The 27563-nt window shown below is 42.4% G+C and overlaps 1 protein-coding gene across 1 annotated transcript in view; it reads left to right on the forward strand.

The window, feature by feature from the left end:
- Nucleotides 1-27563, forward strand: part of EXOC4 (exocyst complex component 4) — a 370959-nt gene that overhangs the window by 87695 nt on the left and 255701 nt on the right. The window contains exons 8-9 of the mRNA XM_085299740.1: nucleotides 8398-8543; nucleotides 12533-12621. Coding sequence (XP_085155866.1) covers nucleotides 8398-8543; nucleotides 12533-12621 — 235 coding nt within the window. The remainder of the gene's footprint in view (nucleotides 1-8397; nucleotides 8544-12532; nucleotides 12622-27563) is intronic.

Genomic DNA, 27563 nt, shown 5'->3' on the forward strand with positions numbered 1-27563 from the left:
ATAAGTACTGTACTTCTGAGTATTTAATTAAGATGTTTAGTTCCTGTCAAGTCTGGTAGTTTCTCTTTCCTGTTAAGGACAATCCGTCTTCAGCTGCTGAAATTTCAGAAACCTGTACTTAACCTTTAATCGTCGTTCCATTTGCATAGAAATCTGATTAACAACTTTTAAAGTTCAGGAGCTGCAAGTAAATGCAATTAAAGCCCTTTTGGAGTCTGTTATTAAGAGCTGGCATTTAATGAAGACTGAGGGCACACCACTGTTACCAGCTACACTGTAGCAGGATGTCTTAAGCAATTAGTTGATGGCCTGAAATACATGAAGCGTGCTGCTTTTCCCAGGAGTTAACACGGCCGGTATTTAAACAGCATGCTCCTTTTTCCTCTCCTTGCTGCTGCTCCATCATAGGTGCCCGTTTCGGAAGAGCAGCAGCTCGGATGAGTTGGGTTTCGCTTAGCGCTCTTTGACGGGAGAGTGCACGCTCCTGCCTTGAGGCGGGCGAGGGGCTGCAAGGCGGCTGCGCGGCGGGCGCCGAACGTGCCCGAGCATTTTCCTTGCGGGTGTTTTGAAAGCGTTTGCCTTTCCTTCGTCTGCGGACGTCGCTTCGGAACCGTCTCTTCGCCGCCTCCAGAACGTTGTTCGAGAACCAAGTTCGAGTTGCGCTCAATTGCCCGTGGGTCTGCTTGGCGCCTCCCTGACCCGTCGTTCTGTACGGTCTGCGAAGCAGCTGGTGATCATACCTTCCTGGTGCTTTCTGGCCCGTTCTCAAGTACAGTTGGCCAGTTATCCGTGCGCTAGGCAGTACTGCTCCATGTGCATCATCCAGCTTATTGTTAATCGTATTGGAAAGACCGTGAGCTAAAGATGATGGTTTTTTGTTTATTTGTATACGTATATACCTATATATCTAACTGTAACCATATATCCATAGATATATCTGTATTTATCTGTATGGATACCGATACAGTCTTTAAGCAGTCCTCAGAAATACAAGTTACTGCCCAGAGGATAATTGGGTTAACTTGTCAAAAATGATTTTTTTTTTTAGTTAGCCAAGTGTTGTGCAATATTAAGCTAAAACCCCATGAACTGTTTAGATGTATAGCTCTCACTAGTTCCAGTAGTAGTCCTGCAGACAAAACCTCAGCTTTGCTATGCAAACATACCTAAGAATTTTACTTTTTGTTAGGGGAAGTGAATAATCCTGACTGACACCCTCCCCACACACCCGTGCATCATTCTGTTTTGGTTTTAAGGGCCCGACATTAAAACCAGAAAACAGCCTCGTTGCTATTCTTTTAGCGTAATCTCTATTTGCAGAACAGGGATGTGTCTGGAGAAAATTAAATGCCATCCATTTGCTTTACGACCCAGTTATTCAAGTTGAATATTCACAGCTTAAATAAATTTGCCATCAATATTTGTCTCCTTTCTATTAAAATAAATAAAGCAACAGAACCCACTAGGAAAGCTGGGGGAAAATAGTAGTAAAAAAAAGACAGACTAGCTCCTGTTCTCTTTTGTGAAGGGAAGATAACTAAGTTTCGGTGAAGGCATCCCAAAACTTTCTGCGTCAATAAACTGAAGATGACCTTCATTGCGTACCTTTGAACAAGCTGGTACCATATGGCTGGTCATACAAATATTAAAGCCACCAAAGCTAAAAAGCAGTTGCAAGGCACCCTCGAGGACTTGGAGGCGACTGTTGCAGCATCGTGGCCTGCTCACATGTTGCAGTTCCTCTCTTCATAGGGCAGCTTGCATAAAGCCTGGGAAAATAAAACGAGCGCTGCCCGGCGTTTGCCCGTTCAGGGAACCTGCAGGCGGGTGTTGCTGGCTGTGACAGCGTGTAACTGTCCTCCTTTTGCTGTGCTAGCAACCGTGCAGCCTGTTACATTAGTATGTATATCTCGAGTGGCTTCAGCTCATCCACCCACCAAGTGTCATCAGAGCCTGGGGTGCTCCCTGCCTTGCGTATAAAGTCCAAGCTATGATAAAAGTAACTTGCAAAATGAAAAGATTTCTGATTTTAAAGTCTCCAAAGCAATGTGAGCAGGTCTGCAACTCATTGTCAATTAAAGCAGCTTTTAAGAAGTTGTGTTTTCTAAAGCAGTTTGGGGATTTGTTCCATCCCTCCCTCTCTCCCCAGAGGTGGAAGCACGTTCACAGATCTTCACTAATAGTTGTGCTAATTGACAATTAGCATTGATAATGAATGTGGTAGCATTGGCAGTGATAGCATTATCTAAATAGTTCTGTGACTTTTTTTTTTTTAAAAACTTTTTCTCCAAAAAGAAAAACAGAAAGCTTACTTCTTGTGCAGTAATAGAATTGGGCAATGATTTGGGAGAATTAATTCTTTAAGGGTTTTTATTATTATGTTCCAGTTAAATTAATTTCACAGGCAGTGTGATTAGATAAAGCAGGTTGTACGGCATTAAACAATATTCACGGCACCTAAAAAATCTGTTTTTTATTCTTCCAGACTTACATTGCTTTGTCCTTTTTCACATGTGCCATATGTTTACTCAGCCCCTGTTCTCTTGAGTTCTCTACCTAGCTCAGTTTGTGCAGAAAGCTCGGGGGTCTTAAAATGTGATCAAATTGTTATTCTTTTTGTTAAATTTCACAATTATTGCAGCCTTCTAATTATTAAGAAACTTGATACCCCAGGTTAGTGGGTAGTTAGCTGTAGAGTAAATTCCCACTGAATTCCACTGCGTCCTTGCCTTATTTTGGCACTTCGCTAGCAGTTGCCTCCAGTCTCCAGAGCCTGAAGAGCAACGTCTCCTTTTATACGTTTGCAAAGAAGTAAGTGCATGTCACACTAGTGCATCCTACTTGAACTCCCAGGTTTATTTACAGTTGCCGTTGTTGCCCCTGAAGTCGGCTGTGGTTGCATCGTTTCTCAGGGCTGTTGGGTCTTTCCCAACGCATGCGCTGTGGTGTGCTGTCACCACGCGCTTCCTCACATCCCCGTAGAGCTCGGGAAACCGTAGTAAAATTTGACTGCTGTGGGATGTCCTGTTTTTATCAACTTTTCTCACTGAAAAGCTCATTAGCAAATCTCTCTTCTGCTCTGTAAGCTCAGCTTCTTATTCCTGCCGCTACGTCTAACGAAAATGTGACTCTGAGGAAATCTCTGAGGCTGATGCAACTCCAAATGAGTCAACAATATGTCAGGACAGCTGAAATGCCAACATTTATGCAGCTGCCTGGTGTGCTAGAGCAATAAGCTGAAAATAAAGCATATTTTCCATTGCCAGTACCCCGTAGCAAAGTACTAGGGACATGGTCAGATGCTGAGAATGTTATTTCTGGATGGCTTTATTTGACTCTTAGAGTTTCCTCAAAACATGAGTGGGGTTGCTTTCATTTGAAGTTTTGTGTGTTTTGAGGCTGCTGTGCCACTGTGTACCTAGCTGCCTAGGGGTTGCACCTAGGCCTGGTCAAAGATGCCCCAGGAATACGTGCTCCAGGAGTACAGGGCAAGAGCCTTCCTCAGTGCAAACCTGTCCACCAAACGCTGACAGCAGAAGTGGCTGGTTTTATTTTGTATTTCAATGGAAGCAATAATTAACGGAGATGTGCAGTAATAATACTTTGAACACCTGTGGTTCCTTCATCCAGGAACCTGAGAGCCAGCAAGAGCTTATTAAGACTCACAGATGACACAGCCAGAGAGAACTATGGTGATCTTCTTGGCTGACCTCTTGCATAAAACAAGCCATAGTAGTTTCTTGAATTAATTTCTATTTGAATGAGGGCACATTCTTTCGAAAGGCATCCAGTCTTGACTGGGATGGGGGAGAGTCAGTGGCGGAAAATACGCTGAAACTTTTCATTTAAGTGGATAATTACAATGTCCAAATGTATGCCTAACTGTTAGTCAAAGCCTTTCCAGCTTCAGCTTTCCCCAGGCTTTGGATTTTTTTTTTTAATAAATTCATTAGTGAAGATTTTTTTTTCATCACCTTTGTGCTGTGTTATGTGCTTGCGGACTGATCTAGTAACCTCCTAGCCTGCTCTTTGCTAAGCTAATAAGACTGAACTCATGACTTCGATTTTGTTATAAGTCATGCCTTCCAGCCTTTTAATAACTCTCGTGATGCTGCTTGCCTCCTCTTTCTCCGTTTATGACTGCCGGGTTTCATTTGCCGTTCCAGGTGTGCGGGCAAAGGCAGAGGCGTGCCGTAAACTTCACTCCTATGAAATTTAGCTGTTTTTCATTAGTTTATTCCCACTGCCGTGGTGAGAAGCTCCCTGCTGTTGACTGTCTTCAGTGTTCCCGAGTCTTCTGGAGTTGCTGCTTTATCCAGTAATCTCCCAGCTTTTGCCTTCGTTTCCTGCCTCCCCTCCCCCAAGTGTAGAAATCTGCCTCTGGTGATGCCGAAATCCTCCCAGTAGCTTGATTCCGCTTTATCAAAAATATATATTTTTCTATGTTAATGATCTATTCTCTTTTTTATTTACCCTTCTATCCCCAAATATTGTGGTTTATAAGCTTTCTGTAGGCACTCCTTCCTTAGGAATGTGAGACCAGAAAAGGTCTGGTCTGTTCAGTCCAGAAAGGGACGCTGCAGCCACTCGGGTACGTGCTTTCTTCCTCTGATTAAGCTTCTTCAATAAGAAGAAAGTTGTTTTAAAAATCAAGGTGATCAAGAGGGAGGATGGAAGCTAGAAGATCTCTAATGGACAAAAGAAAATACAAAAGTTTGGGAGTCGATGTCCACTTCGAATATAGAGGACAAAAGAATCAAGATTGCTGGGACTTTGCCTAATCTGGTATTGATGATTTTCTTGTGTCTAGTTGGATGTTAAGGATTTTTTTTTTACAAGCCTGCTGATTTTTCTTTTAGTGGATGCTGTGTTGACTTCTGTTATTTCAGCTTTTTCTCTCAGATTCTGTGTGGAAATACAACTGTATCTTTCTCTGTTTGTTTAAAACTAGATTTGTCATCTCATAAAAATACCAGTTAGCCAAGATCTGTTTTCTGTAAATCCAAGTTGATGGACATGAATTGTGTTATTCTTCTTTAATTCTTTCTTAATAGAGTCCTCTATCATCTGTTCTGTTACTCTGGCTCAGATCGATGCTAGGTTGAGAGGCTAGTAATTACCTAGGTTATCTCCTTTACCCTCGTACAATTCTGGGTACTGTGTTAGTATTCATTTCATCTTTTGGAACCCCCAAAGATCTAAAGACATACTGAAAACCAGCATTATGGTATAGAGAGATTTTTGGACAGGTTTAAAAAAATATGTCAGTATTTTTCATATAGCTCTGGACATACTGTTCAGTAATTACTGTTCAGTAGCTTCCCAGGTTCCTGCTGGAATGCTTCAATGTTGCATTCGGTTGTCACTTCATGGTTATTGCGTATGAGAAATATGTTAAACCAGAGTTATGTGAATTACCTTCCAAATTTTATCAAAATCCAGATAGTTGTTTTTGACATAAATGTCTTTGGACCTGCATAGCTAAAATATCTGTTTCTCCAGGTCCTATTGCTACGTAAGTCAGCTGAGATGCTTGAGATGGAGTCGTCTCGAAAGAGAATTAATTCTAGGACGATTGTATTTTAGGAAGAGGTCCTCGGCTTTGAAACTGTCTCGTTTTTTTAGTGGAACAAGCAATTCATCCCACAGCATACATCATAACTGAGAATATGTGAGGATGTGAAATATCTTTTAATTGATGGAATGGAGCCTATTCAGAGCTCAGGCCTCCTATCTGAAAACCTCAGAAGAGGCAGAAATAATGAATGAATGGAGCTGTCACCCTGGGGCCAGGCATGCTTTATTGTCCCCATTTCATTCATAGGTCAAACTTGAGCGAGATAAGACAAAGTAACTTGCGCAGCTCCTCGTGGGACTTGGCCAAAAAATGAAAACGGAGATCTGGAGAGTCACAGCGAGTGCAAACAGCAGCCAGACCTGTAAGCACAATTTGCTGCAGCCCCACTGTGGTTCAGAGAGACAGTGTACTGCAAGCTGTTACCAGATCAACGTGGTAGCCAGACTGCACATACTGATGTGACCTTTTGAAATTTGAGAATCTAATTAGGCCTCCAAGTCCATAAATACTGCCTTTTTAATAAAACATTTTATCTTAATTTTCTTGCCCAAAGAGCAGTTAGGTAAAATGTGCTTTGTTCTCATGCTTTATGTGCAACTTGCTTTGCTTGACGTTGATGTAAATATACTGCGTGGATGGCAGAATTCAACTACTGAGCAGAAAGTCAAAAGTCCTTGTTATAAATGAATGGGATGTTGCAAACTTTGCAGTCACTCATAAATCTTGCTGTACGTGCATGTGATTAATGTCTAACAAGGGTTTTGATTGATGGCTGAGCAACTGCCGCTAAAGTGTTGTGGGACCAAATCATGAAATCTCTTACAGTATTGTTAAGGTAAGCTCCTATTTGCTTTGATAGGCAGAAAAATGCCTGTTTTTTCTTCTTCTTCTTCTTTTTTTTTTTTTTTTTTTAAGTGGATTTTAAAGTTGTAGCTTGCTGCAGCTTTTAATAAGTAATGACCAACCACAGCTTCTATGACTGAAATATGATCCTTATTAAAATCACATAGAAGGACTGAGAGCGGAGCAAGCAGGTGTCTCGGACCGTCCTGGCGTACAGAATAAGTTGGGGTCAGTGAAGTTGGGCGGAAGGCCGTGCGCCGCGCAAACTAATGAGACAGTAAAACTGCAGAGTATTTTTTCAGGCAAGTAGCTGGCAAGATTTTAAGATTGTCCTACGTGTTAATAGCGTTGCTTAAAAATTATAAGGATTTGAATCTCCCTGCTGCAGTTATAAGCCAAATGAACTGTGCTTTGAAGACCTCTTCCTTCTTAACTTCTCTCCCGCTTGGCGGTATATTGTCACTCTGCTTACGGTTAATGACCTTGTTCTGAAGAAATGCTGTAAGTTTTGAATATGAGATAGCGGAGCAGAACGAGTGTAAATCTGGTTTCGTGGCATTTCTGCTATGTTAGATTTTGTAACTTAAAGGTGACCTATGAGAACAGTTATCAGACTCAGCAATTTTCACTGCATCTCTTGACTTTTCCTGAGCCTTGTGTCCAAGCATCCTACTCTACCTCCCTGGTTAGCAATTTTCTCTTCTCTTTTTTCTGATCTGTGTCTGTTACGAATATCTACACAAACTGATGTTTTACTTCTCTATTTCACTTTTTTCTCTTATTTCTCTATTTCACTTTTTAACTAATAGGGACACTTCATTATGGTCCTAGCTCAAATCTCTGTTGGTTTGTTGTAATTGTTGTGGCATTATTGCAATTGTGGAGTTAAGTAGTACATGATATGCTTTATATTTCATAGTCCTGGATGTGAAGTGGCTTCAGAATCACGGGATCCATTATAAATAGGTTTACTCTATGATATGAGAACAAGTTGCTGACTATTTTTTTAACTTACTTAAGTTGGAGGGTTTCATTACATTTTTGTGATCATTTTAAGGCTGTTAATTCAAGTAGGCAAGATAAAATGCAAATACGAGAATACAAACGCATTGTGTAAGTTACTGCTAAAAATTAGTGCAGCGATTGCTTTTTTACTCTTAACAATAAATGTCCAATTAAAAAGCTTACGTTCAGGTAAAGTATTAATTGAGGTGTTTTAGGAGTTGAAATTGCATTGTTTTATATTTTTATTTTTTCCAAGCCACCCTGAATTGTTTCTAATTAGAGGCATGATACCATTTGCCTAGGTATTTGTTCCCACATAATTTGTTTAAATATAGACAGCACAGTACTGATGTGTTCTTCTCATTACAGACAGCACTCTTTGAGTGGGTTTGGGTAGCTCGTTATTAGAGTCAAACACAGTACTAATGGCCTCCAAATAGGGTTTTCTGAGAATAACTAGTGAATTTCTAAATGCATTTATAGAAGTTGTTTTTTTAAGAGATTTCTTTACACCTTGAGAATGAAATTAAAAGTGAATGACTTAGAATCTGTTCCTGCACTGCAGAGTTGTTTAAAAAGCATCAATTATACCACCTGAACTTAGAAATACTGGTAACTTTTGAATTTTTAAGACCTGTAGTATGTAACCTTTAGGTCAGCTAGCTACTCACTATCTTGCTGTTGCTGTGTTGAGGGTAGGATGGGACCAGCTTTGGGATGAATGAGGAACCAGCAGTATTTTGGGGCAAATTGAATTGATCAGGCAATATGAAAAGTATTTTTACCACGTTAGTGACATATAGGCCACTAGGTTCTCATTTTTAAAAATGAAGTTTGGATGTCTGTGTTCATTACAAATCTTGGAGATTTTTATTAGTTTTCCAGTCTTCAGCCCTATAGAGTACTTAAACCTTAATGTTTGCGTTGCGCTACAACGCTGTTTCATTTCAGATGTTGCCTTCTGTTTGCAGATGCTGCTGACAGAATACCTGGATATGAAGAACACGCGCACGGCCTCGGAGCCGTCGACCCAGCTCAGCTACGCCAGCTCCGGGAGAGAATTTGCAGCCTTCTTTGCAAAGAAGAAACCGCAAAGGCCTAAAACCCCTTTGTTCAAGTAAGTGCTGGAATGATGTTAACAACACGTTAAAGCTGTCTCTGGAACCTGGAGTACTGCACAATGCTGGCTGCTAATAGCGGTTTCACAGTGTGGGCATGGCGTAAGCTTTCAGATGGAGATGTAGTAAAAGCTGAAGCCTCAGTAAGAGCCCTGTTAAGGATTCATCCTTGTTCTTTAGCGTGTAACGCTCTCAGTGGCTCTTCTCAGGGCTGGGATCCTCTTATGCTAGCTCCTGTAATGCGTGCTGTGATACATTATGCCTATCTTTGTCCAAGTTAAAATCAAGACCTGTTAAAGAGAATGATAAAGAAGACTGGACAAAGAGAATTAAGATAAACTGTATAATCGCCAGATAGACTAAGCTGTTAATCCTATCACTAGTACCTTTAATTTGGAGTGCTAATGGAGTTCAAAGTGGAAGGAATTAAGTGCTTGGGAGGAGAGTGTAAGGGAAAGGATGAGAGGCTAGGTGGACAAGGGAGAGATTTGGGGGAGCTAATCCGATGTACAAGAGTGAGAGGTGAGGAGGTGTCACTGAGTAGCACTGTTAGGAGAGGAGAGATGGCCTTGTYATCTGGGCACTACACTTCCATTCAGGGAAACTGTGCTGAATTTTCATGTCTTCCATTGAGTCCCTGTGCTGGTGATTCTCTTTGGGCTCTTAAGGATTTTGAAGAATACCTACGTGTGCTGTTTTGGGAGTAGATGCCCCAGATTGAAAGATCACAGCTTTCTCAGATCTTCCAGTAGAACTGCAAGTGTGGTTGCTCCTTAATTCAGTCTGGCCAAAATAATCTTTTTTAGGGATTTTTTTTTTCAGTGAGATTGGTCAGGGAACAAGCACATTTGCAGTTCTAAGAGATCTGAGGGAAGCAAGTGCAGCAAGTGGAGCAGCAGTGGGAAGGTAGGTAGGGAGTGCCAAGGTGCTTGGGACAGTAACTTTTTAACCATGCTCAGCTGCAGCTGGATCTGGAGGGGGCCAGGAGCTGCATGCTTCCTGGAGGGGGTGACTAGAGGGCTATGGAAGTGAGAGTCTGTGTTTCTCCCTTTATTTTGCTGGAGGTGGGGATCTTGGAAGTCTGAGTGGCCTTTTTACTATGCAACCCCTCATGTGTGATTTGGGGCAGATCATTGTATGGTAGGAGGAAAATGCAGCAGCCTTAGTAATGGGAAAGGCTGGGAGTAACTGGCTGTTTTGGGCAAGTGTTTTGGGCTGCATTCTGCAGCCTCTTTACCGATCGCTTGTGGGGTTTCTCCAGCTAAAACTTATTTCTTGATGATCCAAAACTTGCCAGTGACCTCCCGATTCTGTGCCCCATTGACATGGGTATGCAGTGATTCTATTTTCGTAGTACCTCAAGACCCCAGTTAGAGATTAAAGCCTCTTGCACTTCCCTCTTCCTCTCATAGAATTAGCTGTTTATATAATCTTCTGTTATTAGAAGGTTAAATGTTATATAGAGGATTCCTGAGGTGTCTCCTGACCCCCAGCCAACCCTGGTTATTCTCCCTACCCCTTTTTAACACTCTCATCACTGTAGGGGTTGAGAATTACGCTCTTCGAGTTTGCTCTGACTCGCAGGTACATATTGGAGCAAAAGGGAGCTGCTCACCTTTTGTTTTTTGGTGTATCTGGGCCATTTACGATTGAGGCACAAGGATGTCCTGTTTCACCTCCAGCAATTTAAGCCTGTATATAAGTTTGTCAGCGGAGAGTGAAGATGGGTATAATTGTTTAAAGTGAAGGTGCCTAACATTCGTAGGAAAAAGCATGTCTCTAACCGCTCCTGGTCTTGTCACTGAGTCATCGCCAGCACCTCCGTGACAGCAGCACTTATTGGGATCTCTTATTCAGTTATCTGTCTTCTGTCAGCTGTCACGGTATCTATGGAAATCTCTGTTGAAATGGAATTTCTCAGTCCACTGAGGGATGTACATGTTTGATGGAGTGTTATTCTTGTCTCCTCTCCCATCTTCAGTGCTTTTCTCACCCTGCTGCAAGGCTCTTTTTCTTGCCTTTCCATTAGCCACGTCCAAATCGGGGGCGCCATCCACTTGTCATCAGAATATCTGCATTTAGACACCTGCCTTCAGAGGTCTCTTAGGGCAGGGCTCCACCTTGTGTTTTACTCACACATTGATAAAAGGTGGTTGTCCTGGAAGGGAGGGGAGGAAGAGAGGGCGACAAAAGGACCCTCAGATGAGGGGTTTCTTGCAAATTCAAATAGTTTCTTGCAATAAACTTGGCTTTTGGCTCTTCCAAAAGGTAGCCAAGAGTATGTTTAGGTTGCCAACTCCCTACAGATCAAATTTGCAAGGCAGAAATCAAGCATGGGTGGGAAAGGAGTGGATGGTACAAGCAGATGTTAAACACCCAGCACATTAGTCTCAGTCTTGGCCTTAATTATGTGTAATTACATGTTAAAAAATAATTTGAAGGTTTTCTTGTTGGAGGATCAGCATGGGGAAAGGAAGGGATTACATGAGTGGAGGAGTTAAGTGGAAATAGGAGCCTGTTGCAAGAGAAGATCAAGGAAATGTCAGAGGAAGGGAGCAGAGAGGAGTGAAGTGGATGGTTGGGGGAAAGAGATGAATGGGATGAGATCCAGCAACAAATGCCCATAAAATGAATCTGAGGAATAATTTGAATCACTGTACCAAACTAAAGTTGGTGGTAGTGGGAGGAGACTGAGGTTTATTGCTGTAGTTTGCCTTGACCTGAAGCTTCTGGTTTTGATGCCTGGAAAAGATCTCTGGGCCATGGTGATAATGTAATACTTAACATCTTGCCCTGGGCAAAAGGGAGCACCTCATAAATACAAAGGCAAAAATTTATTGTTAGCTTAATTAAAATGTAGTTCTGTGTTGTGTTTTGATAGATTGTTATTAGTCTAGTTGCAATAAAGCTAACACTCATAGTCCAAATTAATATAGAAAAGCCTTGTTAATAATAATACCCTAAAAAAAAACCAAGAAAGCTTGCTAATGTCTCTCTTTTCTCTGACCTGATGCTCAGTGTCTCTCTGAGTGAGTGCTAAGGCTGAAATGATTCAGTCCTCTGCAGAAGGGTGGGGGGAAATGGGCTATGGCAAAGCATCACCACCTGGAGATCTTCACCGAGAGGACTGTGATGTCCACGATGGTGTTTCCTCCTCCCCAACTGTGGGTCCACCTGGGGCTGTTTTCATCCCTCCTGTCCCCACCACTGGCTTCCTTCTGCCTGTCCTCAGCTCCAGCGGGAGAGTTGCCCAGCACAGGTCACACGGGGGCTGTTGTTTGCCAGGCAGGGACTGCGCGGGGCACCCTTGGCCCTGTGGGTGCTCCCAACACTGAGCTCAGGCTGGGCGGGCAGGAGGCCCTTGGCCACCAGACCCTGGTGACCACAGTGGTAACCAGCTCTGGCCACGGCCAACCCAGAACAGTCGGAGACCCTGCGGTGTTAGGTCAGCACAACACCCGTGGCCTTTTACTAGTGTTGGTCAAAATCGTATTTATTGGGTTACATAGATGGAAAATATTTACCTCTTCTCAGATTATTGCTTGTGGAGGATTGGAGCCACAGAATAAATAATCAATATTTTATTACTCCTTAGTCTCCAGGAGAATATTAATTTTTAATCAGTGGCAGCATTTATATGCCTGCTAACAGTTTAGATAGTGTTAGTTTATGGCTGTGGTTTGGATTTTACCGGGCTTGGACTATGTCTGCCTCCAGCCGACGACATGAAGGAGCGTAGCCAGACCTCGTGGGCATGTGTGTGTCATTGGCAGTCACTAGCAGAGCTGCCCTGGTCAGGGGTGACAGAATGAGGTGCATCAATAATGGGGTTTTACAGGAAAAATGTGCTTTTGTCTGCTTTCCCCGTTTGTCTCTGAAATGGCTCCAGCATACAGGGAAGTGCTGTTTGTTTAGAGCTGGCTGGGGCTCGCGAGAGAGACACTTGTTCGGATGGCTGACTGGAAACTGTTGTTTTTTTTAATTACAGGTTTGAGTCGTCCTCCCACGCTATTAGCATGAGCGCCTATTTGCGGGAGCAGAGAAGGGAGCTGTACAGCAGAAGTGGAGAACTTCAAGGTGGGGGACTAGTGCGTTAGTTTGGATAATTCTCATTTGCAGGAGCTATGCTATGTTGAGGTGTAAAAACCTCTCTGAGTTGCCACACAGACTGTCTAAATCTCAAGAAGTTTTATGTAACCTACGTTTATTTATTCTTATCATCTTGTGAAGCAGCTGGGTTTCTTTTTATTCCATCTGAACTTCCAGCTAAAGGTCCAGGTCTTAAGAATTACTCATAAAACAATGGGTTGAATGAAAGCAAGCTCACCTTAAGCATTGCTTTGAGGTACTTGGAGCTAGTGTCTGCTTCCTTGGCTGCAATTTATTTTTACCTATATATGCTGAATGTGGTACTTCTGCTGGATTGCTTTGGCAACTAAGCTCAGTCATCTCATTTGAAGACGTAAGTTTCTACTGTGTAAATTTTTGTACAACACTAAAAGATATATTGTTTGAAAATGGTAAACTTGAAGAGTTGGGCTACTCTTACTGGATTATATTGCTTTTTGCTGTATTTACACAGAAAAGTGTTCTTTCTTCTGATTGCTGTATCATCTCGTATTTTTTCCCAAGTGGCCTAATCCACAAATGTGTGGGTTTTGGGAGCAGCGTCAAGGAAGGATCTTAAGACTTGCATGATAACATATAGGAGGAGTAATTCTTTTCTGTGCAATCTTTTTGTTTCTATATAATCCTTTCGGGCCAGTCATAACAAGGAAAAGTATTCTTCAAATACCATAGGGATGGGCAAGAGGAGAACTTCTCTTTGAAATCTTACTGATAATAATTCTGTGTTAACTTTTTTATTGATGATGTTTTAAATTTTCCAAATGAATTATTGGATATCTCTTGTCACCCTTCTTAGTTGTCCTCAGAGCACTGGCACAGGTTGCCCAGAGAGGTTGTGGCGTCTCCTTCTCTGGAGATATTCAAGGCCCGCCTGGATGCAACCCTGTCTACCATGCTCTAAGTGACCCTGCTTGAGCAGGGAGGTTGGACTAGATGATCTCCAGAGGTCCCTTCCAACCTTACTGATTCTATGATTCTGTGAAGACTTAAACCCACAGCAGTGTTGCAAGAAGCTGTGAGAGAGATGCAATGTTCTTGTGGATGGAAACTACTTTAGGGAACTATACAAAGATGATGTTGGTGTCAGTGATCAAGGAAATAATGATACATTCGGTGGTAAATGATCAGATACTTCTGGATGGACTGCGAAGGAAGAATCTAAGATAAAAGGACAGATACTGAAGTTGACGGTTTCTCACACTAAGATTTGAGAGCCTATGGGGATAAAGTCGAAGATACATCTTTTAAATTGTGGTACCACCATTTTAGCACACTGGGAAGGTGTTTATCTTACAGTTCTTCACCCTGTGAGAATGAGGTTCTCACCTTCAAAAATCTGTCACGTGTACTTGTGCCCGGCGAGCACCAAAATTGAGTGGGTGCAAGTGGCTCTGTGCACCACCTTAGAGCAGCAGAATGAATGAAGCACTCGCCTGTTAGAGCAAGCTGAGGCATTAGGCACCAAGCAGCTGGGGAAATTGGAAGAATTTGATTGTTTTGGGGTGGGGGGAGAGTTGTACGGTTACGTTTTAAAAAAGTTTTTGAGAGTTGATTTGACAATATTTAAATAATAGCAATTATTGAAAGAAGATACCCAGTTCAGTAGGGTGTTGTAGTGCAGGTAGTGCAAGGTACTGTATGGCACAGTCATTTTCTTATACCAGTGGGCTGTAGGAGTTAAGTAGTTGCTTTTCCACAGCCATTAGCTCTGTTCCACAAACCACATCGGGTAACAGGATCCCAAACCACGAACTGAGAGGCTCTTGAGGACATATAAGAGGTTAGCCTAATGAAGGGACCACTGGGGAGCCTGTTGTACCTGCCTTAAAAACAGAATTAATCCTGTTGCCTTCTGTGGCATGTAATTGCTTCCACACCTGGATTTGGCCAGTTGTCTTTGTCACTTTAGAAGGTGCGTGGCAGAGAGTGGCGCTAACTCGCTCCACCTGTGTGTCCTCTCCCAGGACTTTGTGGTTGCCATCTGGGAATGTTTTTTATTTTTATTTTTTTGGTGATGCTGTTACCCTTACTGTTTTACACTGAATTGAGGACATGTTATAAAAAAGCTTTCTTCCTTTTCTGGGTTCAGACCTTGTTCCTGATGGACACAGCCGGACCGCACGAAAGAGCGGCTCCTTTTTGAGCCAGGACGGATCTCAAGATCAAACGCTTGTTGTGAGCGGGAAGCGGTGAGCACTTTCCGGAGCTGCCGGTGGCCGAGCTGGCCAGGGCTAGAAGGCACAAAGGAGTAAAGGAGAAGACGGAGGAATTAGTGTGCACAGGGCCAAGATAATATCGCCCTTTACGGATGAATTGGAAGAGCTTGAACGTGATGCAATAGGTGACAAAAAGTCAATGTAGGGAGTCAGTGGGGACAATAGATGAGATGACTTTGCGAAGAAGTCTTTGCCGTTTCACCATCAAGAAAAGTTTCCCTTTGAACTTTATGTTAAAAATGTACTGCCGTCTCTTTCTATTATAAGCAGCTGGTCCCTTTTAGGTAGCTCATTAATCTTCCTGAATCCCAGGCCACAGCAAGATCTGCATTTTGATTTTGTACCCCTTTTAAAGAAAAATGCAATTTAATTGTTCAGTGCGGCTACTGGAAGGCAGGCATGTGACACACGCACTCGGCGCGGTTGCGCTTCCCGACAGCCTTATCCACAGGGCTCGTTTTTCAGTGGCGGCAGGGGGAGGGTGGCTTGTTAGGGAATCTTTTCCTGAAAAGATCTTCAAAGAAACATATGCATAAAATAAAAAAGAAGAAGAAACTTCTAAAAGTTTGGCTCATGCCAACTTTTTGAAAGAAGAATCTAATTTAAATAGCCTTAAAATGGCTGCAGATCATAGCGAGGCTTTGTCATTAACCTCCTTCTTTTGGACTGAAATAGTGCAGTGCAAAAGGCGCACATTATCCCTCTGGGGGGCAGGGGGAGGAAGGGCCCTACTGCAGGTGGTTTAGAGATGGAAAGATTAATTCTTGAGTCTTATTTCACTGGATTTGGAGGAGAAAGACTGAGAAGCCTTTAAGGTGGATGCACAAGTTGTTTGGCAGTTACCACTAAAAAGAAAGAAAGAAAAAAAGAAAGCAAGTGCATAACTGAAGTATCTCCTTCTGAACTAACGTAGATGTGGTGCCCCGGGATGTTTTCAAAAGTACAACGTCAGAGGTGGTTTCTTCTGTACAAAACAAAGAATGATCACCATTGAACTTCTCGTTTATTCTTTTTTAAAGAGCATATGTCTTGGCTGTGTTCTAGCTGGAGAATTTGTATTTTCCTTCTTGAAAGCCCTCCTGCTGTTTGTTGGATCTGGTGTTCTTGATCTACTGTCTTAATAGGGTAATATTTTTGAAACGGGTAAGTTCATGGCGTGAACAGTGCAATGACTGAAGCCTAGTTGACCCTTAACACTTCTCCTGCATTAGCCAGGCTTCTCAGCGTGCCTCTGCGCCTGCTTAGCCTCCGGCTTCCTTCTGTCCAGCACCCCTGAGCACCCACCTGCATCCCCAAAAAATCCACCAAAACCCACAGCATGTGCTGGATCAAGCTAAGCATGCGCTGACCAGCTCTCCCAGATTTCCCTTCCACGGAGGCCCATGTTCAGCGTGCGTTTGTCTGTGTGGCTGGTTATTTCACAAAACAGCCATTCAGATGGATCGAAGATGAGAGAACTCTCATTTTCTTAAGAAACTAGGCTAAAACATTGCATCTCGCTGTAGAGGCAGTTGCTTTTCTCCAAGTGATGGGACGATTTCCATGCGTCCTCTGTTTTTCATTCCTCTATTGCGTTCAATTACCAAAAATATTCTTGGGGATGAAAGAAAAACGTATTTTCTTGCTGTTTACCAGGGTTGCAAGAGGGACACTAGGTGGTAGGAGGATGTCCCTGGGCCAGCAGAGTAAAGCAGGAGATACTCTGGAGGTGTCTTGAGTTTGTTTCGTTAAATTGGATGTGACTGGTGGTCTCAGAGAGCGATCTCATTCCTGCTTTAAGAAGGAACCTAATCTGAGCTAATGTGATCTTTCTTACTAGAATATAAGAGCGCGTGTGCAGGATTCCTGGCATCCGGAGCAGGATGAACACGGTGGGCACTAGCTGTCTCTGCAGGAGTCATGCACCACACTGCTGCTTGGTGACTGATAATTTCCAACACACTTTTTATTTCATCAGAGGTGCTGCTGGTTGCAGGCTCCTTAATCAGGTGTTGTTTCAGAGTCCCGCCGCCGTAGGGAATTGATGTAGCTCCCTGTTGTGCTGGCAGGAACTGTGGCGTCGGTTCAGTTTATCAGCAGCGAGGGTTAGAGATGTTTTTTTTTTATACACCGTGAAAATCTGAAGAGCCTTGAGGGTACTGATCAGCGTGGAAAATAGCATCCAGCTTCTCCGTTATCTAGGCGAGCGCAGGCCCTCGTAGTTCCTGTCGAGGTCAGCTTTGCTCGCGTTGTAGAGCTGGGCCGTTTTTAAGAGTGAAATGTGAAGAGCTCCTGAGCAGCTCTTGCTCCCACGGATGCTCATGCAATCCACAGCTGCTCAGCACCTCTCGAAATTTGAGCTCGTTATTTCTTTCACCCTGGAAGCTCGACACACTTCACCGTTAATTAAACTTCTCCATGCCTTAGTGAAGGAGGATTTTATTTTGATTGTAGCTACACAAGTTGAGGTACAAAATGGGTCAGCCTAGGGGAGGGACTGCAGGTGCAGAAGTAGAGTCAGAATTCGAGTCGTATTTTGCTCTTCTGTTAAATCTCATTGATTTAAGTCTAAATACATTAAAATGAATATGGAGAATGATGGTCTGTCCACACTTGACACAGCCACGTGTTGCACGAGGCAGCTCTGCAACCATTCAAGGTGCTCACAGTCCCTGCGTGGAGGTGGGAACCGTGGAGGACGCTACGGTGTGATGCCCCTTGAGAAATCGCTGTTTATAGGTGCTACTGTGCTGTGTCAGAGCATTGAAAATGTTCTTGTATTGTCCTCGTGCCATCGAATTTTGAGAAATTTTGTCACCTCGCTGATGCTGCTATTTGGGCATCTTGCAGATTTCCGAAGTTTGTGCTCTTACTGTCGCTGCAACGTAGGAAAGTGCTGGTTGTGCAAGGGAGGCAGAAAGAGGTTAAGTGACTTCACCGAGGAGATGTTTAGTAGAAGAAAGACTCCAATCCATGCCCGAATGTAGTTTTTCCTGACTGCTGGGCACGTTTTTGAACTGAACTAATACAGAGAAAAATCTGTATTTCTTTATGAAGCTATTTATCCAGTTTCTGTGCAGAACGTGCTTGTGATGACACGTGCTTCTTTCTATTTAAAAATTTGAGGTAAATTCCCTTTGCTGCAGTTTTCTTAAGTTTTAGCTTGTCAGAGACGATTTTAAATTCCAAGGACTCTTGTATAGTTAAACTTTACTCTTGATAGGATTAGTAAAGCATTATATAAACTTACATATTTTATATAAACTTAAAATATATTTAAGTTGGCTAATAGCTTAGCTATGTATCTTATATATCAGATTTCTTTTTTGCCAGCTGCGACAAGTGGCGTCATTTTTACTATCTGTATGTCTCTTAATATTGGCCATGTGATCATCATCTGATTTGCAGTGGATCTTGCTGGAAGTTTGGACCTCGGCTGAATGGTTTGGGGAAAATTTGGGGTTTAGGGGATAGGGTTTGGGTTCCATGTCAGCCTGCTGCTTAACCATTCTTGATCCAAGGCTGGAAATCCCTTACCGTAAGGTTTTAGGTGATCAATGACATCCAAGAGAAATTTGGCTAATTGAGATTTGGCTATCATTGAGGCACCGGTGGTGGCAAGTGGTATCTGAGATGACAAGCGCACGGTGTAAGGCCAGGTCCAGGGAAAATGCAGTTATTTGTAGGTGCCTTGTTCCATTTGAATTCACCAAAGGGCTGTCGGCGCGAGCCAGCTGTGTTGGCGGATGACGAAAACGAGTCTTGACATTTTGGATAATGAAAATTCGGTTCAGCACCTCTTAGATGTGTGTATGATAATACGTTGTCACTCAGAGGCGACAAGGAGCGGGGGGAGCAATATAATCCTTGCCTCATTAAAGGAGACTTTGTGACTAGTGGACGGTGCCGGTTAAAAACACCTTTTAGGAAGAAAACCGTGGAAGACGCAGGAAGCTGCTTGCACGAAGGAGGGGGAAATTATTTGATGTTAGGAGCCTTGTGCCGCGCAGCTGCTTTTGTCTCCCCGCGATGCAAAGGATCACAGCGGCGTCGGAGCGGGGCGGGAGGCGAGCGGAGAGACTCACTTTTTTGTGCTTTGACAGTATTAATGCAATCATCTAGTTCAGACCGTGTAAGCCCACTTATTATTTCCTCGGCGTGTGTTTTTTCTGGTTTAGCGGATTAGCGGCGCTGTCTCTTCAAAGGCTATCCAATCAAGAAGGGGTTATTAAAACTGGGGCGCTTTATGACTGAGAATTAATTAGAGCCGCATTTTCATGCAAAACATCCAATTTTTTGATTAGCAATGGAGCAGGGCCGCAATTAACACTCTAGGAAGCTTAAATTTCCAGCATTTTGATTCTCAGGAAATGAGATTATCAAACCGGGGTCAGGCACTTGACAGCAAAAGGGGGATTACGTGTAAGAAAATAATTTGTTTCTTGATTTTTGCCTCCGAGATTGTTATTAAAGCTGTGGTGAATTTAGGGGGAGGCAAAGCACGGGAGGAGGAGGGCGATACCCGAAAAGGGAAGCAGGAGAAACCCTTTGCTTCGTTAGTGTCCTCCTTGCCGTGCAGAGAGCTTGCAGCATCCCGGCGGCAGCAGGAGCGTACTTCACATAGGATTTGTAGCAACAGGTTTTTATTGCGTGGTTCCTTTTAGTCCACCTGTTCAAATAGATGCGTTTTGGGGCTTTTAAATATTCAAAATATTTGTATCCTACAGGAGGAGGAGAGGTGATCCGCTTCAGAGGCACACGGCCTTGTCTCTGCTCCTTTAGGCTAGTATGAAGCACGTGCTTCCCCCTGCCCCCAACCACTTTCTGATCTGTTGGTCGTACCTGAAGACATACATCACTGCTTATTAAAGGCTGACCTTCGTTAGACCTCGAGGTCTGTGATAAGAAACAGGGCATCTCTGTTGCTCCTGCAGAAAACACCCCCCCTTTTTTTTTAAAAAAAAAAACAAAAAGTCTCCCACTTAGATTTTCCCACTCCTAAGGAAGGCGCAAGGTGTTGAAAGTCCGGCTTGGGCTGTGAAATCTGCTCTTTGGCTTTGAAGAGGCCAAAGAATTACTAGGCATTTTTGATAGCTGATCGATATTTGCGACCTGAGCGTTCAGAGGCTGCCGTTTAGCATCCCCTCGAGAGGAGGGAGGGATTGGAGCCATCCAGATGGTTGGCTTTGCTTTTTAAAATGACCATACAATTCTCAGGCCGTTCTTTTTACTGTATTTGTTTTATTATTTTGGAATGAACTTGTTCGTAAAAGAAGGCAATGTGAAGATGCTGTCATTGCTTGCATTGCGTAGGACACGAAAAGATATAGCACAAGCTGTAGCCACGTCTCAGGCTTCGCTGGCAGTGTGCACAGTTATTGCTATGCATAGGAATCCGTAGATGCTATTGCAATTGCATCCTTTTCTGCATTATTAAGGAATAAATTATTAAGGAAGCTCAGTCCTAGCTTGCAGCATCAATTTATCTGTACAGGTTAGACCACGTACAAGTTTGGTAGCACATCTCAGTTGTCCTGTGTTCCTTAACGCGGTCTTCCCAACACAATCCAGTCTTAAACTACAGCACTCTGGTGTCGTGTTTTGGATTCCCGTTTAGGGCTCCTAAGTAAATCCTCAGTCTTGGTTCAAGCTCCTCTTCCTTTAATCTTTGGCCCCAGGTACTGCTCTGCTCACTGCAGAACCAGATGACTTCCAGTACTCTGCTGTGTAGATTGTCAGGTATCACAGTATACTTTTCTTTTCTTTTTTTTTTCTTTTAGTATAATAAACAAAAATAGCAGGACATCAAGATCTTGTATCTGTAGATGAGCTTGTTGAAGACTGAAAATCAAAGCTGATGGGATCAGTTATGAGTTCCTTCAGCAGCTTTGATTTTCAACAACTCGCCCTGCATCAGCTACTGGTGTTGCGGTTCAGCAGTTGGCTCCTGACGTGAGGAAGAGCACTAAGAAAAGATCATTTTATAAAATACTTAAGCAGATCGATGCTTCAGTCTTCCTAATATTGCTGGGTAGCTAATCTGGCCAGATTTATTTTGAGTCTTGTTAGAAGTCTGGCAGAGAGAAGTCCTGGTTTTCTGGGGTTGCTCTGTCACCGTGTCCCTTGTCTGGAAAGTTAGCATTGATTTTCAAGGTTTTTATTTACAGCTACTTTGCAGCTTTGGATTTGGGCTTAGTAAGGAATTTGGAGGCTTTATGGTGAATTTACAAAGATGTTACAGAATTACATTGTGCTGTGCAGAATAAAGTAGAAAAAAGTGGGAAATGTTTGTGTCTGTGTACTATAATATGCTGTTTTGTATTCTTTTTCTTTTTTCATGAGTACTAGATCTTTTTCAGTGAGCTAAGCAAGTTCCTGATACCTGTTAAACCCAGCCCATATGTTTTCATATTTCTAATTGAGTTAAACTGACTTTATTTGCACTGGTGGGTATTTTCCCTCTCTTTTCCTTGTGTTATCCAGTGCACAGCTTCCTGGGGCAACGTGTGCTGCGTTGGTAAGACATAGCCCGTGTTGAAACGTAAAAATAAAGCTTTCCTTTTTGAAGGGCGATGGAAACATTTCATCAGTAAACCCGGCAATAAAATAGCTACGATATAGTCAAACAGGTACTCTTCTCACTGTGATCTGAAATAACGTATTCTTCCCTTTCTCTCCATATGAGAGGTTCCTACTCTCCTAGAATTTGAGCCTTTGCCTGATGTTCAGTAGTAAAACGTTTATTTGTAGCAGTTTTGTCTTGCGGTTTAGGATTAAGTTTCACCCGGTTTGGTCTGAGCAGTTCTGGGTTCTGATAGTCCACTTTTCTCTCTTTGAAGACTGTTCATTGCTGCGCTGATGGGATTGGGCTGCAACAACCCAAAATAATCATTTAAAGTCATTAAGTAGATAGTACTGCTGTTGTCTCTTCTAAAATTTTAAGCATGTAAAGCCAAGATCCTGTTTTTGAGCTCTGGCTTTCCTTAGGATGGTATTTGCTGCAAAGCTGTTTCCTTGACTATTTTAAGAAGTGTTTTAGATTGCTTCCTTGGGTTCTTTTGGCGGATACGATGGCATTCCAGTGTGCTTTTGGTCCCGCAGGTTTAGATTCCTGCAGGTATCTCCTGCTGTTCTTAATGATAATAGTTTATGGTCATTTGAATCAAAGTTCAACAATTAATAAAAGCTGTGCAACACCACTGTATGTAGAATTAACATGAAGAAATGAAAGAATATAGTATCTAGTGAGAATGCAGATAAATTAAATATAATTAACTAACTTGGAATTTGATTTAGCAAATGTTAACCAGTCGTACTATTCTCTTGGGACCTTTAGTGACCACGTTAGCCAGAATTGCAATAGATATCCTTCAAGAGACTTTTGGGAAGACATTGATGTTTTAGGAGTTCTTTCTAGGGTGATTGCTTTACACTGGATATCTAGTTCATTCTGAAGTTCTTCAGATGGCATTATATATCTCCTTTATTTAAATCTGGCTTGCTGAATAGTGCAGCATTCTAAGATGCTCACATTTCGTGTTGAAACCTTGCTGACATCTGACTTTTTCAGGAGTTTCAGCATCCTACTGAAGTTTGTCCAGATCCATTCTTTATGCAGGTCATATTCTTGCTTACTTGTCTGCAATGCCAGGAACTTTGTTTTCACCAACTTAATTAGCAAAACAGCAAACACATCGCTAAACCGCTGCTTTTATTTCTCCTATTTGATAGACTGGCTAATCCTAATTGAAAGAAAAAAAAAGTCAAACTGAATTGGTTGTGGAGACTGACCTACTACTTGCCTTTTCTGCTAATTTTATGCTCCCCAAGATGAGATTGCTCAAGAAAATAGTTAGATATCACAGGGCGTTGGGGATTACGACAGATACCTTCAGGGCGAGGGCGGAGGCAGCAGCGGTTGCTCTTGCCCTGCCTCGGAGGCAGAGATGTGTTTCGTCCCTGGCCCTGTCGTTCTCATGCCTCCGAGCAACATTGGGAGGCCCTTAAAAATGTGAAACCATTGTTTTTTCAAGTAATATAAAAAATGCACCCGGGACAGCTCTATTAGCATTTAGATTTTCTCCTTTTGCTTTGACTGATGTATGTATACATTTTTTACACTGAAGAGTTTTTTATCATGATAATGTTGAAGTGAAACTTGCCAGTGACAGAGTAGTGGGCAGCCTTCGAAAGCCCTGCTTTCAAGGAGAGTTAAAGCCACTTAGGTGAGCATGAATTAACATTTCCCTTGTCTCGTAAAGGTCACCCGTTAATTGAGATTCACCACGTTCAGCCCAAAACCTGGGTTCCAGGAGACCTCTCTTCGCAGAGGAGGCACAAATTGGCAGCCTAATCTCATCAGAGGCTTAGGTTATATGGTAATAAATCATTCAATTGGAAGCTAAAGAAACTGCCACGGAGCATAAAGCACACCAGATGCTTGAAAGGCTCGTATGGCTTAGAGTTTGAATAACAGTTGGAGGATCTGTAGATGTCTTGAATTCTCCTTAATAAGGACAAACTGTTGGGGGAATAAAGTAATTCTTACCAAATTAAATGATTAAAATATTACATTACATTTAGTTTTATGTTAGCTGCTTTTTGTTCTGTCCAGCATATGAATTTAAGGTGTAGCGTCACAACCCTGTATATCTGTGTGTCATATTTCAGAATTTATTGGAAAAAATATCATGCATCCATTATACCCCGCCTTTTCTAGACAGAGAAATGTGTGTTGAGAAGGTGATTCTCGTCTGTAGAATTAATATATAATGTTAATCAATAAGGTAATGTGATTTAGAGTTATGAAGGCACAGAGGCTAACAGTTTCTGAAGCGCTGTTAGGACTAAGTGCGTAAATTGTTGGTGAAGTTTTTAGTTAATGTGCCATCTACAGTATTGGAATGTTTTATTATTTGAAAGTACTAGGAATAAGGGTTTTTTTTTCCACATACCAGAAGGTTTTGCATCTGGTAATGATGTGACTATACAGATAGGCAAAAGTATTTTTGCAGAGGTTGGAGGTGGAGGAAGAGAAGTGCCTGTGAGAAGCACCAGAACTTTTAACCAGAACAGGATCGGAACAAATCTGTAGGCTTTTAAATCACAAATCTCCTTTTTATTTCTCCTTTTTTTCCTTGTTTTTCTTTTGGAGCTTGAAAATAATGAAGGTGTTTGAGGGTGCTTGCGTGCATCTCGGGGCAAAGTTTGAGATAGCAGGATGACTGCTTTTTGTACATGTTATAGCACAGACCTGGCACTTAGAGCATGTGGTGCTTGTTCTGCTGTTGGTTGGCTCAAAATCTGTTCTCTTATCACCTTCCCAGTTCCCCCCCCCCCCCCCCCCTTTTCATAGCAGCTCAGTAGATCAAGAGCTATATCAGCTGTAAGAACCTGGCCAGTGAACCGTTACCCCAACATCATGTTGATTTTTGATCAGAGGGAATAAATGGCATGTTTTCTGTCTTCTCTGTTACGACCGTGTTCTTTCAAGTCACTAGACATCAGGTTATAGCATTTTTCAAGTTTAACAGAGGAATATTACTGTTTTTCTTCCGTTACAAGGGCCCTCAGATGAAGAGATAGTAGAAGGACACGATGTGCGTGTTGGATAGATCTTTAAAGCAAGGCATTTGCTTTGGTTGTTAGTCCGAAGTAGATGTCTTCAAAGATCTCATCTGGGACACATTAATGGGGAAACAACTGAATGAATGACCTAGTCCTGTGAAAACTGTGCCTTCCTCCGAAACTGTGCCTGGGTCTAGCACTCGCTAGCCAGATGCTAAGTCTGATGTGCGTGGGCACCACGATAGTGCCCGGTGTGGCCTGCCCTACTAGCTCTTTCTCTGGATGTGTCCTGGGCAAAGCCATCCTCTTATACAAAGAGGAAAGTTGGTCTACAGGGTTTGAGGCCCCAAAGGTTATTGCTGCCTCCCTTAAATTTGCTAGTAGCTTTGTCCACCTTTCCTCTGGATTTCTAATCTCTGAGTAATCTGAATTTGCAAGTTATATGGTAAAGCAGAAGAATATTTTGGAAGGGTTCTGGTCTATCCATTTTATCTGTCACCAAACAAATATGCTTTTTGACAAAATGAAAGATGTTTCTCTGCCTCACTTTTCCATGGAGCATTTGGGAGCGTTAGGACAGAATTTTTAGGGTGTCCCAGGACTGCTGCCTCTTGACATGTCTTTTCTTTTGACCCGTGGATACTTTCTCTTTCCAGTTCCTTACCCAACCTCCTCCTAAAAAGGCAAGACCTCTTTTGACTTATGACATCTGATCCCTTTTTGTCAGGGGGTTCACAGGTTCATCAGGTGACTGGAGCTGTCTGTCATGGGGCCTTTGAGCAGAATTGAATAATTGGCTCGTCTTGGGGGAGGAGTTTGTGGATGAAGCTTTCCTCCCCAGAATTCATCATTCAAAAGGACACTGAGCAAAGTTCAGTTACTCTTTCTCATTATTTGTAGCCATATTGGTATCTCATTTCATAAACAAAAATGTCAGGGAAGGTAACCAAGCCCCGTGTTTGAGGCGGAGTTGGTGGATCCTCACTGCATGTGTACCTAGCGGTCCGGAATTGAACTCCGGCTCCATGTATGAGTTTCCCAAATTCTCACGCTTTCATGGCCAGATTTCTTGAGCCGTCCAGTCACCATGAATGCTGAGCTGTTGTTGAAACCAGATGTTTCTGGGTGTTTTCTTCATGTAAGACTTTTACAGCTGCTTGAGGGAAGTTGTTTCAGGTTTTCTGGAGAAATGCAGCCTGGTTCTTTTTTCTCTAAATACTGGGTATGGCAAATGCTTTCTGAAGAACTCATTAGTGTTTTCCAATTTCATTGTAATTACTTAATAGTATAATAACAAAGACTTGATGCTCAGTAGCTGGTTTCTTTGACATGATATCAAAAATATTCCAAGTGATTGGGCGTTCAGAGTGCATCTGTGCTCCTCTTTGGGAATTTTAATTGCGCTGATCATGTGCTTGTGTTTGACTTGATTATTAGCAGCAGCTATTGGACGGGCTCCCTTGTATGAGCGCCGTATTCATTGCACCTCTATGGCTTCTGGAGATGTGTGAACGAATGGCACAAATGGCACTTTCTTTGTGTGTTTAATGAATATGTGAGTGATTTCAAATGGCCTCTCCCCTCGAATGTAACTATCCATTTCTTTGATATGGGAGATATGTTGATATTATGTGGAGAAGCTTTAATTCCAGTAATAGTTGGTTGATAAGGCGCTTGGTGCCTTTTCCCTCGACTAGGTAAGACGCCAGTTTAGCTTGACCCTAAGTTAAGTAGGTGAGTAGCACATTGCTGGTGTGTGTTTATAAGATAGCAGGAAGGCTGGGGTCAGTTGCCAGTCATGTGAAATAAGAATTAGTGATTTTTTTAGTTAATGCTGAAGTGTGAGAACCTAGTTGGCAAAAAGTTATTTATTTTTAGCTAATGACTGCAGCAGAAGCAAGCATACTATACAAGTGTGTAGGAGTTGAGGGGCCGTGCTGTCAAATAGTTCATACGGTGTGCCTACACAGAAGGGAGTTACTACATTAAAAAAAATGTTTTTTTCCAATGCAACGTGAAAACAACAAGCAAAACTCACTTTGTTTGGAATCATGCCTATTTTCTTCATGTGTGTTTATAGTTACTTCAGCCTGACAGGACTGTGCAGTTTCTCAATGACCTTGTGGACTCCTAGAATAGAGATCTACTTGAGCAAAATTGTCACTTTTAAAATCCATGCTGTGCAAATATTGAACAGAGTTTGATGAGGAATGTTACATCTGGAGAAACTAACACGAAAGATTGAGTTAGAAAAGATAGTGCTCAATCTTCTAGTCTGAATGTCCCGGTCAAGAAACGATCTGTGCCCTGGTGTCATCCATGTGTCCCTTTGGTGGGTCTGCGGTCCTGTTAAGCCAGTAAAGCTGGATCTGGCGTCTGGGCGGAGTGCCTCTTCTGAAGGGTCTTCAGGAAAGCTGTAGGCATGTTAAAATTGTGCTTATAGTAGAGCATAGCTTGGGAAATCTAATAAGGAGTCTCTGTACTGAGTTTGCAGTTGTGCCTGAAGCTTGGTTTTGATGCCTGTGTTGTTAATGTGAAAGTACCAAAAGGTTTTTTGGAGGGTCAAGACTTACATGCCGTAGAGAAACTTCTTAATTGTGAGATTTATAAATATTGTAGGATGGGGCGGGAAGGGAGGGAGAAAAATCTGCAGACATGCAAATTAGCCTGCGATGATAAACTATCACACGTTGTATGGGAAGCAACCTTATGTTGCCAGAATCCGTTGCGTTGTTTTCATCTTTGTTTTTTATCTTTCAAGTTCATTTTTGCCTGCTGTACCATAATGCTTTAATGCATTAACGCAATTAAATAACTCACCAACAGTGGCTTGTTATATTATTTCCCTCCCTGGCTTAATCAACCATTAGATACTTCTAAATGCAACCTTCACCTCAGCATCTAGATGCCAATGTACATCCTGCAACCTTTTGCTTTCTAATTAATTCCGTGAAGCAGAAGCGCTTAGGACTCTATTAGTGCTAATAGCTGGCGCGTGTGTATGTAAAGAGGGGACGCTGTATTGCCAGATATCCTTCCAAATGCGTATCCGGTGCAGTTCTGGTTGTGTTAGCAAACATCTGTTGTCCCTAATTGATGGCTTCAGTGCTGTGCTGTGGTGGGTATTCT

The sequence above is a fragment of the Rhea americana genome, unplaced genomic scaffold, assembly GCF_003343005.1.
Source record: "Rhea americana isolate MKP2758 unplaced genomic scaffold, rheAme1 scaffold_1, whole genome shotgun sequence".
Lineage (NCBI taxonomy): Eukaryota > Metazoa > Chordata > Aves > Rheiformes > Rheidae > Rhea > Rhea americana.